General features: G+C 33.5%; 1 protein-coding gene and 1 long non-coding RNA gene across 5 annotated transcripts in view; one reads left to right on the forward strand and one right to left on the reverse strand.

Moving 5' to 3' along the window:
• Positions 1-982: 982 nt before the first annotated feature.
• The window catches only part of MTF2 (metal response element binding transcription factor 2), a 73,884-nt gene continuing 55,452 nt past the window's right edge, over positions 983-19,414 (reverse strand). For 3 of the 4 annotated variants that reach the window (XM_025288254.3, XM_006061318.4, XM_006061320.3), the window contains 7 exons: positions 18,623-18,746; positions 10,978-11,045; positions 9,319-9,489; positions 5,167-5,272; positions 4,995-5,047; positions 4,778-4,882; positions 983-3,403 (listed from right to left, as the gene is read on the reverse strand). In XM_025288254.3, the coding sequence (XP_025144039.1) occupies positions 3,046-3,403; positions 4,778-4,882; positions 4,995-5,047; positions 5,167-5,272; positions 9,319-9,489; positions 10,978-11,045; positions 18,623-18,746 (985 nt within the window). In that variant the 3' untranslated portion in view covers positions 983-3,045. Of the gene's footprint in view, positions 3,404-3,500; positions 3,574-4,777; positions 4,883-4,994; positions 5,048-5,166; positions 5,273-9,318; positions 9,490-10,977; positions 11,046-18,622; positions 18,747-19,414 lie in introns of all 4 variants that reach the window. The other variant, XR_003110108.3, reaches the window with a different exon arrangement.
• On the forward strand, positions 9,572-14,055 carry LOC112585624. The gene is made up of 2 exons (XR_003110109.3): positions 9,572-10,880; positions 13,738-14,055. It is a non-coding gene; the product is annotated as an uncharacterized LOC112585624 (long non-coding RNA).

Here is a 19,414-nt window from a genome sequence, read left to right on the forward strand (position 1 = left end):
ACATTTAACTATCAAGTTTTTATTTCCCTGAGGAAAGAACATGACTAGTCAACTGCCAAAGAAGAAACTGAAAGAGACTTCTGTAAGTATATTCATAGAGGTAGTCCAACGTAGCACAGACATCTTCCTTTGCCATTATATTCTCATTCAAACAACCCTAGAACCAGAGAACAAGTTTGCTATAACTATACCAATAAGATCAGGTTCCAACCAAAACTTAATAGTACCTAACAAAAACTCAATCAAATAGCCCAAAAATTATTTCTACCCTAACACTAACAGAAATCTTAATATATACACAATAGAAACTAAACATACCTTGCAAATAAAACAAGAAATACCCTCAAACTCATATATCAGTGAACATTCACTTCTATTAAACATTCAGTAACAAAATAAATCCAACAAGATAAGATCTGACTTCATCACTCCTACATTAGAACTGACAGAATAACTCTGATAGCTTTTATTCTGTTTGATCACCTAAAGGCCTTAGAATCCATATTTATCCATGACTATCAGGGTATTTATAAAATATATTTGAGTAAAAATGAATAAGGTATACTATTTTTACATCTTTTCTTTCTGTAGCCTGGGGCAAAGCTTTTCAGGAAAAAGAAAAGAAGAAATCCTTTTATGTAAACCCTAACACCTTCTATATAGGTAAGAAGAAAACAGTTGAAACGCTGAATTTTTTTGAAGTTTGCGGACAGGGAGATACCTTGTCTTTCAAGTATAAAGTGTACAAGCTGGCTAAACATAATTTATTTCTTCAGAGGATCATGTAAGATGAGCATGTAATAATTATTAATATTTATTGGGGGGACAAGAGGAAAATGAAAGTAAAGTTTTATCAAGATTAACTCAAGTGAACGTATTTACAACAGAACTAGAAACTCTTCAGCTCCCTGGCTAGATGAAAGCAGCCATCTACTGCACCAGTGTGTATTTTCAGCAAAATACAGAAGCAAAACTCATTAGCTCTTTAAAAAATACACACATTTAATGTTCGTCTGTTTTAATTCTAAGTAAAGCAATTCCAAAAATACAAACTGAACATCAGAGCCATGTGAACCACCATGATAAAATAAAACAGACATTCACAATAATTACGTCTAAAGACAGTTCAGCTTAATAAATCATCTTCCAAGTATGCTAAAGAAAGAATTACTAAAAATACTGCTGGTGTTCAGTTAGAATTAAAGGACTTTGGGGAAAATGAAATAATATGATACAGGTGGAGTGAATAAGGTTACACGGGATTTACATTTTCCATTACCCCTAGATATAAACAAACATTCAAAATCAACACAAACTCTTGTGTGTTATTCAAAATATTGCAGCTGCAGGAAAGGCAACTTTAAATTAATAGCTAGGGGAAAATCAAGTTTTGGTGGAGGTAAACAGAAGTGACAGTTCTTAATTTGCACTTTTGTAAAGCTCATTTATACCTGGCCAACCAGGAACCAAATGCAGGACTACGTACGAAGTTCTCTGCTTCTTTTGGCTATAATGTGACAAGAAAAGGTCATCTTTTGAAGATGTTTAAAGAAATAAAGCAACTTTCTTATAAACAGTCAAATAATCAATCAATGGAATAAATAAGCACTAACCCACATTTTTAACCACTCTGTAATCACTACACTTTACATATTTTTCATTTTGGTGGCAAACTCTCCAATTTTTAGGCTAAAATCCACCAATCACTTTTAAGATTAAAATGAATAGCCACCAAAATAAGAATATTCTTCTGTTTACTCTTTGGCTAAAAAAGAAAACAAATAAACAAAACAAAAAGAAACAGAAGACAACTCTAACACTGGTGATAAAAGAAACTGTTTTTTTTGTTTTTTTTTTTTAAAACACATGTAAAATAAAGTTATCAATTTAAATCTTGGTACATTTCATAAAAACAAGAGGTAATGTTGTAATAAAACAGCAGCTGCCTCGCAGGCAACACACTGTTTGTTAACCCTGTGCAATAAAATACTTTGTTCATACTACACTTATTCAACATGACTAACAGTTACTACAGACATTTCAGGAATCTTCACGGGATTCCTATAGACTTACTGTTAAAACTGAGAGACATTTACAATCATAATGTGCCATGAAAATTTGAAAACGTTACTTCTAGTAGGAGATAATATTCATACTATTTGAATTTGTTTTAGGTACTGAACAGCTGAGTTACAAGGACTGATAATGAAAAGCATTCGAAAAAGCCCATGAACACTGTTGTTCACACCCTTCTTAAGAACACACTAAACTTGTTTGACACATTTCTCTTCATACATAGCAAGCAACAGCACCCAATAAAAGCCTGAGAAGAAATGCTGCTGTGTAAATACTGCAACTATTCCTGAAAAAAGAATTATGGGATATATACTCCAAAGCTGCCCATTCCCATAATTTGTATTGCATAGGTCACATAATCAATCACACACATATATATACACATGTGTGTATATATATGCACATGCAAAGAATATATTAAGACGACAATGAAGTCTAGTCACAGAGCAATTTACAGGCTCAATATATTTTTTACACTTTGTTTGAAAGAAAATTTCAGTATTTTACAGTCTTTTAGTAGGCATTATATACACTGCACTTCTAAAAGGTATTGAAATAAATTTTTTCCAACATTTTGGTAACAAAACAGACAATGTTTCTCCAAATACTTGTGCTATCTATCTACATGATCAGTTTGCTCTGAGAACCACTAACCACAAAAACTGACTCAATGGAATAATTAGAAAAATTATCTAACACCATGCATGGGTTTGAATCATTTTTAATATCCTATCCTAGAAACATTCTACAAATCTTAAGATTTAAAAAATTAAGTCTCTGATTTTTAAAAGATATCTTTTTATGACAATATCCATAACATTGACAAGTACATGTTAAGGCTAGTATCATCTTATGTGATTTTTTTCTTAACCTTTTTTTTAAAAGATAGTAAAAGCCAGACTCCTTTAGGGTTTTGAATTGTACCTACAGAAAACGAGAGTGCAGTGAACATAATGTTCAGTCCTACAGTCAGGACGCAGTTGCTCCTTCCCATTCCACAAGATACTGCACCTTTCCATCAAGTGTCACCCGACGAGCCAATACTCGGTATTTTTCACCACATGCTATTCTACCTGCAGCACCAAAATAACTGGTAATGGAGTTTTTTAGATGATTGAGTTGTAACTCCTGATCTGCTAAATTATTCAAAATCTCTGTGTTGAGTTCATCAAATTGGTAATCTTCTTTGCCTTCATCATCTTTTACAATTTCTGAGTTCTGAGTCTGGAGTGCTCTTCTTGGAAGACGACCCCTTCTCCTCCGTAAATGTGGTATTGCAGCAGGCCAAGATCTTCCTGTACGAGTTCTTTTTCTGGAGTCAGATAATCTACAGAACAAAAAAGGCCACAATTGTCTACCCTTGCTGACATAAAAATCAGCCAAATCAAAACAACAAATGCTATATGAAATGGATTATCACTCGCCTTCATTAAATTCAATCACCTTCTTGGGGCTGACATTTGAAGAGCTTTTCTTCCTTAACTATGTACTATTAAGCTTAAAAGAATCAGAGGAAATTTTGATTTATGAAGCCAACAAGGCAAATTCTTACTTACCAAGAGGATTTTTAAGTCAGATCTTGTCAACATTTTTATCATTAAAAAGAAGAAAGTTCATTCATTCATTCACTCAGTGCAAGAAATATTTAATAAGCACCTATTACATAAAAGACACCTTTACATATGCTTTAACTGATGGCAGAACCAGTATAAAGGTTCTCTTGGTTATCAATTCTAGGCCTATTGTTAAGTAATATAATAAATTGAAATAAGCCTAAACTATACCCTTGGTATAGCTCAACATGATATTGGTCAAATTTAAATCTCTTATCTTCTGTGTTCTCTTAAGAGATTAAGTGAAGGGACTAAACAAGACAAGCTTTGCGTTCAGAGATTCAAAGATTTTATGATATTATAAAACCAGGTCAAAATATAATATAGCCAGTAAAGTCTACATCATACTGCCCAAGTTAAAACCCTAGTTTTGTATATTTGCTAATAAACATGCCATCTTGGGCTTGTTACAAAAACCCTCTAAGTCTCCGTTTTCTTATCTATAAAATGGAAACAACTCAAAAGACTGTTTTAAAAATTAAATAAGACAATGTACAAAAAAAAGATAATGTGCATAAGCTTAACAGAATGCTTTGTTGTGAAAACAAAAATTAAACAAAGGGAAGATTAAAATCTGCAAGCTCATGGCCCTGGCCCCAAATAAACTAAATTTTTCTTACCTGATACATCAGATTTCAGGAAAAAGTTGCCTTTCTAAAGAGTTAGGTTAAAAAAAAATACTAGAGATAAAGTCTGTTATTGATAAAAAAAAAATCCTGAATTTAAAATCCTTTTTCTAATAAAAAGGTTTGTGTGCTTGATTCTAACTTATTAAAAAAAAAAAATTCACACTTGTATATTAAAAGTATAAAAAGGTCTCACAGAAAAGAACACATCTATAAACACCAGGATACCTCTTCTTTGTGTACATAGCAAAATTCCTGACAAATTTGAAAATTTTAACATCTGTGCTCTGAAAAGTAAAAATATTCAGATGAATATTAACAACCTAAGATATAGACTGCATCTCAAAAGCTTCAAGACAAACTGGTATCACTTTCAATTTTTTTAAATGTATTTAATCATCATTTTACAGAGAAAAAACTCTAGAGGAAAATTAGTTAAGAATAAGAACATAAAATATCTACCCATAATGCCTGGAAATACTAGACGAGGTAGTTTCTTTTGCACTGGAAGCACCCGTGAAATCCACATCTGAGGTATTGGATGAATGTGCAGTTCCCTCAGTTCTCCTGAGACAAAAGAATTTAAATGGTATAACAACTATATTACATAACAATAGAAATACTAACTCCCCCCCAAGAAGAAAATTCCTAGGATAGGCGAAAATAACTTTCTATTTACCCTATAGAACAAGGTAAATCCAAACTAGGATTCTCTGAAATTGACTCCTTATCCTGGAAAAGAAAAACAAAAATTTAAAGAATGGTTTCTAAAAGTAATGAAAAGAAATTAGTTTCTCAGTAATTTCAAGCAGATTTCTTCTCTGAGAACATATACCAATATATCCTCTTACCAAAGGTGGCTCAGCAGTTTTCTGAATCATTTTTCTTGTATATGGGCCAGGTGGACGACCTACAGATTTTTTCTTTCCTTTTTTTTCTATGCCATTGCTTACTTCCCTGAAACATAAAACCATTATGTATTTAATCTCTGCAGAAAGAAAACAAAAAGACAGTGGACAATATAAACTGTCATAACCTCTACTTATGTAGTAATTAGATTATAAAAACAAAGTTAAGCTGAATCCACAAGTTTAGTCAAGTTCAGAGATAATATATTCTAATTTGAATAAATATTTCTTAAACAGATATTTACATTTGAAAGGTTTAAAGGAAAAAAGTTCTCTAATAACAATTTTAAAAAATACATATCACCTAAAAATTTTTTACAAAACAAAAAAAGTACTACTGTATTGGATGGAAGATTTCAAAACTCCTTTAAGTTCAATTATTTCATTTAGGTTGTTACTATGTAGGTACTTGGAGGATGTTCCAAGAATTTAGTACTAAATTCAGTAGTATGAACTCAGTAGTTAACCTCATGGAGCCAGGAAGTATCTATGTTAAAACTGTTCAGTCCCTATACAGTAGCTCTAGATAGAAATATCCTGTGGGTTCCTGAATGATGCTGATCAGAAAGAGGTTGGAGAATGTAAAGAAGGAATCCTTCATATTGTGTAGGGGAATCATTCAAAGGACAAAATTAGAAAGTTTTAGAAAACCATTTTGGAGACATAAAGGAAAAAATCAAGCATAAGAAGGGAAAAAAAGAAATAGGTCAAGAACATATCTAATTAACAGAAGAGAAGAATGACAAATACCAATACACAGAACATCTATTTCATTTAATCAATAAACATCTCCATATAAAGAGAATACTAACAATACAAATACAAAAATGTTCCCTGTACTAAGGAGTTTGAGATCTTCCCTGTTAGCTGGTAAAGACTCCACCTGCAATGCAGGAGACCACTGTTTCTGGGTCAGAAAGATCCTGTGGAGAAGTGATAGGCTACCCACTCCAGTACCCTTGGACTTCCTTGGTGGCTCAGATAGTAAAGAATGTGCCTGCAATGTGGGAGACCTGGGTTCGATCCCTAAGTTGGAAAGATCCCCTGCAGAAGGCAACAGCTAACTGCTCCAGTATTCTGGCCTGGAGAATTTGATGGACAGAGGAGCCTGACAGGGGCTACAGTCCACGGGGTCACAAAGAGTCGGACATGACTAAGTGACTTTCACACACGCTAAGGGGTTCACAGTATAGATAGAAGACAATAAACATATATACAAGCAGAATAATAAAATGGATTAAGTGCTACAATAACATTATCCAGGAAAAACTGAATTAAAAAACAAGGTAAAGGAACAGATTTATATAATAAGCTAGAAAGAGGTGAATGGAGAAAACAAGAAATGACTATTCCTCCACACCAAACTGGTTTGGGGAAATAAAGGTGGAAGTACGAGGAAAGAGAAAGTAGAGAAGCAGAGGAAGAAAGTGTAACTAGAACTATAATCCAAAATCTTATCCAAGGATAAGATGGGTGGGGTGTACATTTATTTTTTTGGCAGGATGATCAAACATAACATTTACAAAGGATCCCTGGACTAAAGAAAGTACCCTTTAGTCCAATTCATACCTAGGGCCCAGAATGAACTGAGAATGCCTTTAGAGAAAGTTGAACCATTATCTGGGCACATCAAATGAAAATCTGATAACTACCACAGACAGAATGCCTATCAAAATCAAAACAGGGACAAGAGAGATTGTGGAAATCTTTTTTCTAATTTATAATATAAGCAATTGCTAGAAAAAGATTAATAATAAAAATCAAAGTAATAGGAATAGTATTCTTTTCCTTCATTAAAAAAAAAAAAAAACCCTTAAAGTACTCTCTACTTTATTACTAACTCAAATGAATATATAGCACTGACAACCCTCTGTAATTATTTTTTCTTATTCTCCAAGATGATTAACTTATACCTTATGTATTGGCTCCTTAAATTTCTCTCTCAGCTATCTTTGCCTCATCATTTCATTGAGAAAACAGAAACTACTAGGCAGTAACTTCAGTCATCACAGAATTAGCATTTGTACTCATATTCTTTTTCTCTCCACTTCAACAGAAGGATGTTAAGTCCTGCTTTAGAAGGCCAATCCCACATTTAGATTCCCACATCCTGTCCCTTATGTTTCCTCAAAGACTTTATAATATCTTCAGTTACCTCTTTCTTCTGTACCATTCTCCTCCACTGACATACAGAAACAGGTTACAATTGTCTTACATCTATTTTTAAAAAACCATCACTTGATTCAGCTTCCATTCCATTTGTCTACTTCCCTCCCTTAACAATACACTGAAACTACTGCTGAGAGTTGACAACACATACCCTTCCCACTTTCTTCATTCTCTTTCAAAATTCTTAAAAAGTATTTCCTTTTTTTCCCTTTTCCTGTATTATTGTCATCATCATTATTTTGAATCTTCCCATGTCCCTAATTGTAGAAAAAGACCAGTTTTGACAGTAAGTTGAGCAGTGCAAAACTCAATCATATTGTCCCACTTCCACCTGACTTAACACTTAAGAAAAATAGTTTTTGTCAAAATCACTAATAACAAAATGTTATCTAATCCAATAAACATTTTTCTCTCATCTTAACCTGCCTCTCAGCAACATTCAGTACTGTTTAATAGACCCATATCTTTCTCAAACACTCTCCTTCACTTGGTTTTCATGACAGCAAACTTTCCTAGTTTCCTCCTATTGCAATGATTGTTTTCTAGTCATCTCCTTCATTTATTTCACTTATTCCAAATCTCTAAATAATACCAGGACATTATTCTGGGCCACACTCTCTTCTTTTCTCTCTCTACGTAATATCATCCATTCTCATGGTTTTATAAAACAACTTCAAAATTTATTACCATGGGTCCTGAGCTCCTGACTGAACACACCCAACTGCCTGTATCTAACATCATTACCACTTAGATATTCCTCATAAGAATCTTGAACTCAATAAGTCTGAAACAGAAGAATGCTTTATTCACGTCATCAAAATCTATTCTTCCAGCTCTTGGTAACAGACACAACCAACCACTAGTTGCTCAAACCAGATATCTGGGCATTGTATAACTTTATCTCACCCTTCCTTTAAAAATTTAATTCATTAGCAAAGCCAACAACTTATTCCTCTAGTGGAGATCTTGAATCTATTTTCTCTCTACTTGACTGCTATCACCTACAACTGCACAAGCCACCATTATCTGTCACCTAGAAAACTGAAAGTCTTCATTTTTTCTTGTTTCTACTCTTACTTCTATAGAATTTGTTTTCCCAACAGATCCAAAGAAGTATTTTAAAAGATAATTCAGTGTGCATACATCTTTATATAGCTTCCCATTATTCTGAGAAAACAACCGAAACTCCTTATGAGGTCTACAAAACACATGACCAAGCCCCACCCAACCTTTCCAGTACCCAATACTACTCTCTCCAGCCCTTGTTCACACCTCAGTAGCCTTCTGTAAGTTCCTAGAACATGCCTCATAGCTTCACACTTGTTATTTTTGCTACCTGAAGTATTCTTCCCTTTATTCTTCACATTGTTAGGTCATTCTCATTCTTTAAAGTTTCAGCTTCAATATTATCATAAACAGGCTTTCTTAAGCCTCCTTCTTAAAGAAGACCCCTATATCTCTATCCATCCCAGTACAGTCTAAATCTGTTTGCTATTTCCTAAATGGTATTAACATGATCTATAATTATTTTGTTTACCACTTTCTTCCCCATTATAATGTAAACCCCACCAGGGCAGAAAGAAGGTCTTATTTATTGTATCTCCAGCACTTAGTAAGGTGCTTGATAAATAGAATGAATGAACAAACGAATGAGAAATGAACAAACAAATGAATAGATACTTATGCTGTTTGTGAACAGAATCAATAGGGCCTATTCCTGGAAAGCCTTAGATCTATAGTAAATAAATAAACATCTAGCATTAACTCTTTATACCTTGTTCAAGCAAGAAATTTTAAATAGGATAACAAATCAGGGTCACTGCCACTTGTACTTTCAAATATACTAATGAGGCTAAGTAACACACAAAAAAATTTTTAGTTACAAATGAGCTAAAGAGAAAAACTAACCCACAGATCAACTTTTACCTTGATTCAGATATAGGTTTGGATGCCTTTCTGCCTTTAATTTTAAATTCATGGGAGGTTCCTTCAGGTTCTTTCTCTGCTTTGAAAGCCACATTTGGTGGCACAGGAGGAACACGAATTCGCAACCCAAACAAATGCTTCTTCTTCTTTATTTCTTTCCCAGACATAAACCTAAAGTTTAAAAAATATTAACTAAAAATTTAAAAACTGAACACATATACATGAAGACCCTCAGTCATAAAACACATGAAAGTATACCCAATACTACCCCCTTACTTTTGTTTTTTTCCCTTTGCTTTCTTGGATTCTTATCTGCCCCAGAGCCAGTCCACAGTAGGATATGACAGGGGAGTAGGAGAGAGGAATAGTATTAGAAGGGAGAACACATGTCTGCTTTTCTTTTTAAAATGTAGCATCTAACTTTTTAAAGAAAGAAGAGTACAGAGTAGTGTCTTTTTTAGTCTCAATGTGCTTTTCCACATTTTTAGTCTTATCTGTTACAAACACCTCAAAAAAGGTTTAGGGAAAAAAGAATTCTATTTCAGAGTGAATCGGTGAGGAGAGAAACCCTGGCCAGAAATAGGTAAGAGCATTGGGGAAAAGTACATCAATCCTAGAGGCCCAGAAAATAAAAGGAGTGTCTAGCATGTCAGATCTGGAATTGGAAATAACCTGGAGCAGAGATGACATTTCTTGTGGGCTTGGGTTTCTGAAATATATGTTCTCTAATCCTTTCCCAAAGTCCTTAGAGTCCTTACTCTAAAATACCCTCTTAGCTCTACTAGAGCATGCCTGGCCTAAGAACCACTACCAAGTGCTTGGATTGCCATTCAACTTTTATATAAGTGTGAGAAACCGGAGCTCCCATTTCTACCATAGCAGGAACAAAGGTATTTCTAGCACACTAAATTGGGATTACAGAATTCATTGTCCTATAAGGTATTTTTACCAGCACAGTAACTGCTCAGGTAACTTTATGGCTTTTTTAAGTTGTCCTAAAGATCTAAACACTTGTAATTATAACATTTTTTAATGAGGAAATGTTGCTAAGTTCAAAAAAAGCAACATGTTACAAACAATAATGTTATAATTCAATAGCTGGTTGAAACCAGCATATACATTTTATTTCTATTGCCTTTTTAAAATATTTTTAAGAGCTGTAGATATGCTCCTTTAAAAAAAAAGGCAAAGATTTATATAAGAATATATCAATGTCACTTAATTATCAAAAACTTAGATCACTAATACTACTACTATTCCTAAAGATGGCACTAACTAAACTTAAAATCATAGAAGACCTCAATCATTTAAAAACCTATCTTCTCTTTAATATATCCCCTTATCTTCTGCATATTCCTACCAGCTAATATGATTCTGTTTTACTTTCAGCAGATTAAATTATAAGAACAAGTCATTACTGATTATGCTTTTTCAACTAAACTGACCAAATTCCTCTGAAATATTGATATGCCTTCCATCCACCATTTCCAGAGAACTGCTCCTCCCCTCTTCAACCTTTGAGAATCACTGGTTTACTATGACTGAGAGAGGACATTAAAATGGTATGTATTAACTCTACACCAATCCCACAATTCTTAATGCCATTATTCCTCATATTTACCAAATATCTCCCTCATAGGGATACATGAAATAACTTACATGGTCTTGTAATCATTTAATGCCTCCAGAACATGCTCATATCTTTCAGATTTTGGTGTGTCTGCCAGCTGTGAAGTATCAAAAAAACAATTTAGTGCACTGTAATTTCATCGATTAGTAATACACAGGTGAGAGAGGCAATGTGATACAAAAGAAGTTGACTGACTAGTTGTCAGAAGATCAAAGTTCTTATTTCAGGTGCTCACTGACCAGCTTTGTGACTTAAGGCCATTTAGCCTCTCAAATCTTGTTTTCTCACATATAAAAAAGCGAGTATAAATCCCTTACTAGTTTCTTTACTACTATCAATACTTGTACAGATAAAATGGTATGCTTGAAAGAACCATAAACTGTAAAATACAATAAAAATGGGATTTTATTATTTATCATTGAATTTACTTTGATTCTATAACCTGGGAAAGTAATAATACATTAGAATTACTTTAATATCAACTATAAAGCTTCTAATAGATATTAACAGGAAAGAATATAAAAAGTAATGATAAACATGTCATTTTATTTCCCAATACTTCTAACACAAACCAACAACCTCTATAAACTTTGAAAAAATAACAAATTTGGGGATTTTATTTTCATACCAATTACAGACTTTGGTTAAGCCTAAAATCCAAAGTGACTCAGTACGTTTTTATCATCATACACCATTTTAAAATACAAACATTCAATTCTGAAAAATACTCTATTTTGTTTCAAAAAAGCTTCTTTCAGAGTTATTTATGCCTTTTCTTCAAAGTTTAAAGACTAGGGCCGAATAGAAAAAAATTAAATTATAAAAGACCATCTCCAATTAAAGCTATAAAAATTCAAACAAATGAACAACGAAAAATTTTCCAAAATATCACCATTGACTTTCAAAATGACTGCCAGTAATTTTATTTAGCAGCTGAAATCCCAAAGCTCAGAACTTCAAGTAAAAAAAAATAAATCTGTCAAATAGAACACGGTAGGTAGAAGAGACTTTTACAGTCATCTACTTTTATTTTAGCAATTAGTCAACAGCTATAAACCTAAATTGCCCAAATTCACACTGATGGTTAGCTAGAGAGGTAGAATTTGAACCCAAGCGACAATTAAGTACATTCCTTCAACATTCACTGAGAGCCCACTGTGAGCCTGTATTGGGTACTTTAAGAGGAAAAGGAAAGTTTGGTGCTCATTCTCCTTAACCATACCACATCTTCCTATTGTAATTTCTAAAGTGTCCAATGACAGAAATTTTCTATTAAAGGAGAAATAATGGACTCGGACTTTATAATCCAAAAGAGACCTGAGATATCCACCTAATTCAACTTTTCATTAATACTGTAATCCCTTTAATAGTACTCAAGAGTCATGCAACCTTGGTTTAACTAGTACCACAAATGGAACCTAATGAAGAAGCCCATTCCATGGGTGAACAAAACATTCCTTCCTGGATTCTCTTTCATACAAGGCAGTTCTTCAAGTATTTGACAGGGCTGGAAGAAGCACAAGCTGGAATCAAGATTGCCAGAAGAAATACCAATAACCTCAGATATGCAGATGACACCCCCCTTATGGCAGAAAGTGAAGAGGAACTCAAAAGCCTCTTGATGAAAGTGAAAGAGGAGAGTGAAAAAGCTCGCTCGAAGCTCAACATTCAGAAAATGAAGATCATGGCATCTGGTCCCATCACTTCATGTGAAATAGATGGGGAAACAGTGTCAGACTTTACTTTTTGGGGCTCTAAAATCACTGCAGATGGTGACTGCAGCCATGAAATTAAAAGACACTTACTCCTTGGAAGTAAAGTTATGACCAACCTAGATAGCATATTGAAAAGCAGAAACATTACTTTGCCAACAAAGGTCCGTCTAGTCAAGGCTATGGTTTTTCCAGTGGTCATGTATGGATGTGAGAGTTGGACTGTGAAGAAGGCTGAGAGCAGAAGAATTGATGCATTTGAACTGTGGTGTTGGAGAAGACTCTTGAGAGTCCCTTGGACTGCAAGGAGATCCAACCAGTCCATTCTGAAGATCAGCCCTGGGATTTCTTTGGAAGGAATGATGCTAAAGCTGAAACTCCAGTACTTTGGCCACTTCATGCGAAGAGTTAACTCATTGGAAAAGACTCTGATGCTGGGAGGGACTGGGGGCAGGAGGAGAAGGGGACGACAGAGGATGAGATGGCTGGATGGCATCACTGACTCGATGTACATGAGTCTGAGTGAACTCCAGGAGTTGGTGATGGACAGGGAGGCCTGGCGTGCTGCGATTCATGGGGTCGCAACGAGTCGGACACGACTGAGCAACTGAACTGAACTGAAGAGGGCTACGTATTAAGATTATGTTAAGGTTTTTAGCAGCACCATCACATGATTATTTCACATTCAGTTCAGTTCAGTTCAGTTGCTCAGTCATATCTGACTCTTTGGGACCCCATGAACCACAGCACACCAGGCTTCCCTGTCCATCACCAACTCCCGGAGTTTACCCAAACTCATGTCCATCGAGTTGGTGATGCCATCCAGCCATCTCATCCTCTGTCCCCTTCTCCTCCTGCCCCTAGTCCCTCCCAGCATGAGTCTTTTCCAACAAGTCAACTCTTTGCATGAGGTGGCCAAAGTCCTGGTCCCCTACTCCCACCTTAATTCTAAAATCTCATTAAATCAATTGCCATCAAGCCAAGTATCCCCCATCATACATTGTTCTTCCATACTGTTTGTATATTTAAGCCTAAAAGAAAAATTTTATAACTACTTTGATTTTATTTTGTTTTCAGCTCAGTGTTTGAGATGATCTTTTTTCCTGATTCTGTCATCCTTCTTGAACTGAAGACAGAGACAAACACAGAACCCTGTGGCTCGCCATTAGAATCTCCCTCAAGAACATTCCCAAGCCAATGACTGCTTTTGCTACTAACTCATTAGCTACAAATGCATTTAAATTTTATTTTAACCAGTTCACATTTCAGTATCTTATATAAAACTGAGTTATACTATGCACATTAGCACTTGATGTATCAGTGCTGCTAACCGTATCAAAAAAGAAACCAAGGTATTTAACATAATTTATCCTAATAAACTAGTGGTATTTTTTCTGATTGCTTTTTAATTCTTCACAAGAAAAATCTGCTCTACAATTTTGCTGACATTCAACAACAAAAGTTTAGAATTTCTCATATCTACTCCTTTTTACTTTTTGAAAATCACAACAAACTCTCTTTTTTTCTTTTGGTACCCGTTCTCTATGATTTCCTGGGCCTCCCTGGTGGCTCAGAATCTACCTGCAATGCAGGAGACACAGGTTCAATCCGTGGGTCAGAAGATCCCCTGGAAAAGGGAATGGCTACCCACTCCAATATTCTTGCCTAGAGAATTCAAATTTTACCTCTAAGTTCTTTCAGTACTCCGGGATTATTTTGCATAGGACTGTTTATTTCAACTCGCATAATGCACTCAAAGGTTCCCTCACTGTATTTTGAAAACAGAGTGTGCAAATATTACACTGTTAATCAAATAATCTGTATTAGAAGAGCATCATATTCTAGTTCTTCCATCTGACCATGAGGTTTATAATATAGATCTTCAATAGAAGAAACATTTTTGTTCCTCCCTGTACTGACACTAATCTCACACTGTGATTTCACTTTCAGGGTTATATATTTCTGTACAGCAATATATGCTATTACGTATAGTTAAAATTCTTCCCTTCAATAAAATACGCCTCAGTTACCACACTGAATTCCACACCACCTAGGCTTAAGTATGCCAAACAGCTTAAGTAATTTGTTTACCAACATATACTCTGTATGCTAATATACAACTCAAGGCCCCAAGTACTGCTTTTAACCAGATTTCTTATAATTTTCCCTTAAAAGTATTATACCACCTCTACTATATTTTTCTCTAGCCAAAACATTGTTTCTGCCATAGTATTTCATTTTATCTATGCTTTTCTCCCTATATCCTTCAAGTAAAGTAGCACTCAACCCACTGCTCTATCAACCTTTTAAGTATTTAAAACTTAAGACCACAGCTAACAGAAAAGTGGGCTGTCCTTATGAAACTGAAATTTCAAATCACATTAGGAAGTAAAGACAAATGATAATAGGCAGATTTCAAAAAGTATTAATATCTCATTGTAACTTCCAAAAGCAATCTGATAGAACCTCATTCTGAACACTTCATTCTATGTAAAAATTTTAAGCAACTTTTATTTGGGGTGTCAAATTATACTAAATATTTTTACTATCTCAAAAAAAAAATAATTCAAAACACAGTAGTTTCTCAAATACTAGATTTAGTCTATATGATAATCACTAAGGTACCAACTCTCAAAGATGTTTACCAAGATCACATAAGGCAATTATCACTGTATTCTAACATGTTCTAAAAGTTTCAGCTTCTCTTGACATAGCAATCCTGAAAATAATCAAGAAAAAAGAAAATATATAATATATGTTAAACCTTACCTTTCAGTATGAAAGGATATACAGTTGACCTCTGAACTGCATGGGTCAACTTATGTATGGATTTTTTCCCCCACTAAATACATACTACAATACTACACTGCGGACAGTTGAATCTGCAGGTGCAGAACTGCAGACAGGGCAGGCCAACTCGAATGTGTATGTGATTTTTGATGGCAGAAAGGGTCAGTACCTCAACTCCATGTACTTCCACAATCAACTGTATTCTCTAAAATGGACTCTCTAAAATTCTAGCGTAAACATCTTTTCATATAGTCTACAGCATATATAATAAGAACTGATGTTCAAAATGACTTCAGTATTCTAAGGTACTTAAATAACCAATATAAGCATACCTCCTTTCATTGTATCTCACTTTACTGTACATCACAGATCCTACAATTTTTACAAATTGAAGGTTTGTAGTAACACTGCCTCATGCAAGACTGTCAGCACCATCCTGCAACAGCATTACTTTAAAAAATTTTTTCTGATGTGGACATTTTTAAAGTCTTTATATCTTTACTGAATTTGTTACGATACTGCTCCTGCTTTATATTTTGGGTTTTTGGCCAGGAGGCATATGGGATCTCAGCTCCCCAACCAGGGATCAAATCCACAACCCCTCTATTAGAGGGTGAAGTCTTAACCACTGGACCACCAGGGAAGTCCCAGTTTTTAAATTAAGGTATGTACATTGCTTTTCTTAGACATAATGCTATTGCACACAAAGACTACAGTGTGGTACAAGCATAACTTTTATATGCACTAGGAAACCAAAAATTTGTGATTTGCTTTATAGCGTATTAGTTTTGTTGCAGCGGCCAGAAATTGAAACCACAGTATCTCTGAGGTGTATCTGTAATATACTTAGATGCAGTAATTCACATGTTTTGCAAGTACAGTTGGCCCTCAGTATCCCTCGGTTCCAACCATGCAGCATCAACCAGATATGAAGGGCCAACTCTATTACATCATTTCGGATAACTATAATTAATGTTACTTTATAAAAAGATTTTTAATACAAATATAAACAAAAAGAAAATTTTATTAACCTAACTTTTAGTAACAAAACTCAATTTGCAATTCAATTTCAGTTAGCCAAAGATTTACTACTTTAATAATTAGGAATAATACATTGTCTGTATTATCTTTGCTTCTATTACCACAAACATTTAAAAGTAAACTAAATGAATATCAATGAACAAATACTACTTACAAATTTTATGGTCTTTTTATCATTAAAACTTCACTCTAAAAACTAATTACAATATTAAGATATAAAGTATTAATACAGAAAATTAAAACCTGAACTTCCACCTATAAATAACTAGAGAATGGGATGACTAACCTACTCAATCTGAATGTTTTCTTTTTTTTAATGTGGAAAAAGAGCAATGAGAAATGACTAGAAAGTCACTTCTTCTAATAATAAATCTGATGGCTCCCCAAAATGGGAACACTCCTTAGAAAAGTAAAACATTTGTTATGAAGTTATATTTGATTGTAATCATGTTTTTCTTAATTTTTAAATAAAGATATATTTTCCCATTTGGGGCAAAGAATAAGAAATTGAAATTTCTTACATGTAAGACATTATCTCATAGGGTTCAGAAAATAAAACATGTACCTATTGCTGAAATAAATGTTTTCTGATATATAGCAGAAGTTCAGCTGGAACTGAGACAGCTAGAATTCATAAATTGAACTCATTTCTTTAAAAACAGCCTGTAGTTTTTATTATTTTCTATTTTCAGCTTTTTCAATAAATCTAAGTTATATTTTTATTATAATAAAAAATGATAGCATTTGAAATAAACAACTTGAGTTTTTATATGCATGCCCACTATCTACATGAAGTAAGCAATGCAGACTTTAATCATGTAAAACATAAGTGTACTAACAGAAATATAGATGTATCTGCATATGAAGTGCTAAAAGAATCACTGCTAGGAAGAAAAGTATTTCAAATTAATGTATAAGGACATTAAATATTCAGATGACTATAAAGAACAATATACGTAACAGTGCCTTACATTTTCTTCTCCCATTACTAATCAGTTTATTAAAATTTATCATATTTACAAGTCACTCACTTTTTCTCCAGTCATCTAAAAGAAGCTTTTAACAGAAAACTTAATGAGAATATTATAATCTAATTTCTAACACTCAAAAATCTTAGCTCAATTGATTTTAGTATCATTGATTTTAAAATCTAAGTATTTCACAGGTGTTTATTTTATACAACTGACCTACTACATTTAATAAATGTGTACTGTGCACTCCCTGATGCCTCATAAAACCCCCAGAACAACAGAAACTTGATACTTTATTTGATGTGAACCTTATAAACTGCCTGTCTAAAAGCTACAGATGCAGAAATTCTTCCTAAATTTCATATCAGTTTAGTTTTTGCCTCAAAAAGTAACACATGACTAAAATTCACACATCTATTCCACATATTATAGAACAAAAAATTTAGTATCTGTATTTTAACATTTAATATCTATATTTTAATAATTCTAAATAAATCTTTAAAAAGGTAAATATTAAAGTTACTCTAGTTACTTTCTTCTTTGTGCTGTTCAGTATTTTCCAAATCTTCAATGAACATGCATTAACTTTTATATTGCTTTTTATAAAAAAAAAACAAAACTCTTCACAAACAGCATGAGTGGTTACACTTTGCAAATGAAAAGAAAAATGAGATGTGAGAATGAGAGGGATAATCCTCAATTCAGTTTAACTTCATTCTGTTATTTTTCTAACATTACTACCAGGTCCCACTGTTTCTGAAAGTCAAAGATAAAAAAGGCAGTACCAAAAATAGAGAAAAGAAGAATGTTGATTACCTCTCTAAGTTTACAGTAAACTTAGAAGAAAAGAAGGAGGAACCATAGGATACCCAGTAATAAGGATTTCTCCCTCCCTTCTATCTTCAGCTACAGCAATTCTCACTTCAGAAAACAGAAGAATTAAGTAATTTATTTCCTCCTATATTTTTTCTCAAGTTAACAGGCAACAAACAGGAGAATGAGGGCTGATCCTGATAGGGAGAAATAACTTTGGTGAGGCTATCTAAAAATACAATGCTACTTTAGATGTATGGCTTGCACATGTGCCTTAGCTGCCTTCAACAAAAACAAAGTAAAAAAGACATTAAGTAGCTAATGATATTAGCTCTGAGACCACCTACCTCTCCAGGGTGCAATCTATCCCAGTTTTCATTAATGTATGTCATAAGCTCAAGTTCAGAATCAAAGTATTTCTTCTTGTGAATAACACTTAGGTTGTAAAGGCATAGGTGTGCTATATCTACCCTGGAATCCAAAAATAATCAAATAATATGAAAATAATGTTTTGGTTATTATTTTTAAATCACACATTATTATTATAAAACCAGCTATTAAAAAAATCCAAAGTATTTAGATGAACAGATGGTTAATATCATGTCATATTCACAATAAATCATTACATATGAAAATAAATGAAAAACATTAATTTATCCTGAGTAATAACTAAAATTTAAGATATTCAATTTCTTAATGATGTTTAAAAGTAATTTATGATCTAAAATTTCATGTTTTCACTACTACATAAGCTATAAAATGGATCACACTTTAACAGATTTTATCTGATTCATTAATTAAATCCTATCTTTTCCTAAAATATGTAAAACATTTAACAAAAATATCTAAGTACTTACTATAAGCATTTTCAGTAAATCTCCAAAATTCATCATACTTCCCATGCCCAAGGATTACTTAACTGAAGCAGAAACTGGTATATTATAAGACCTTTCTCTCTTCTACTGTATTCTGAAGGCCCAAAAGAACTAGAAACATGAATAAGAATTTTGAAGATCTAAAAGATATTTCAAAGTTACTTTTTATGCCATTAGAAACTGAATGGCCTTATTATGTTAGCAATAAAACTAGATAACCTTTGGGAAAGAAAACATCAGGCTTGAGGATAAATAAAGGAAAAG

Source organism: Bubalus bubalis, chromosome 6, assembly GCF_019923935.1.
Source record: "Bubalus bubalis isolate 160015118507 breed Murrah chromosome 6, NDDB_SH_1, whole genome shotgun sequence".
In the NCBI taxonomy this organism is placed as follows: domain Eukaryota; kingdom Metazoa; phylum Chordata; class Mammalia; order Artiodactyla; family Bovidae; genus Bubalus; species Bubalus bubalis.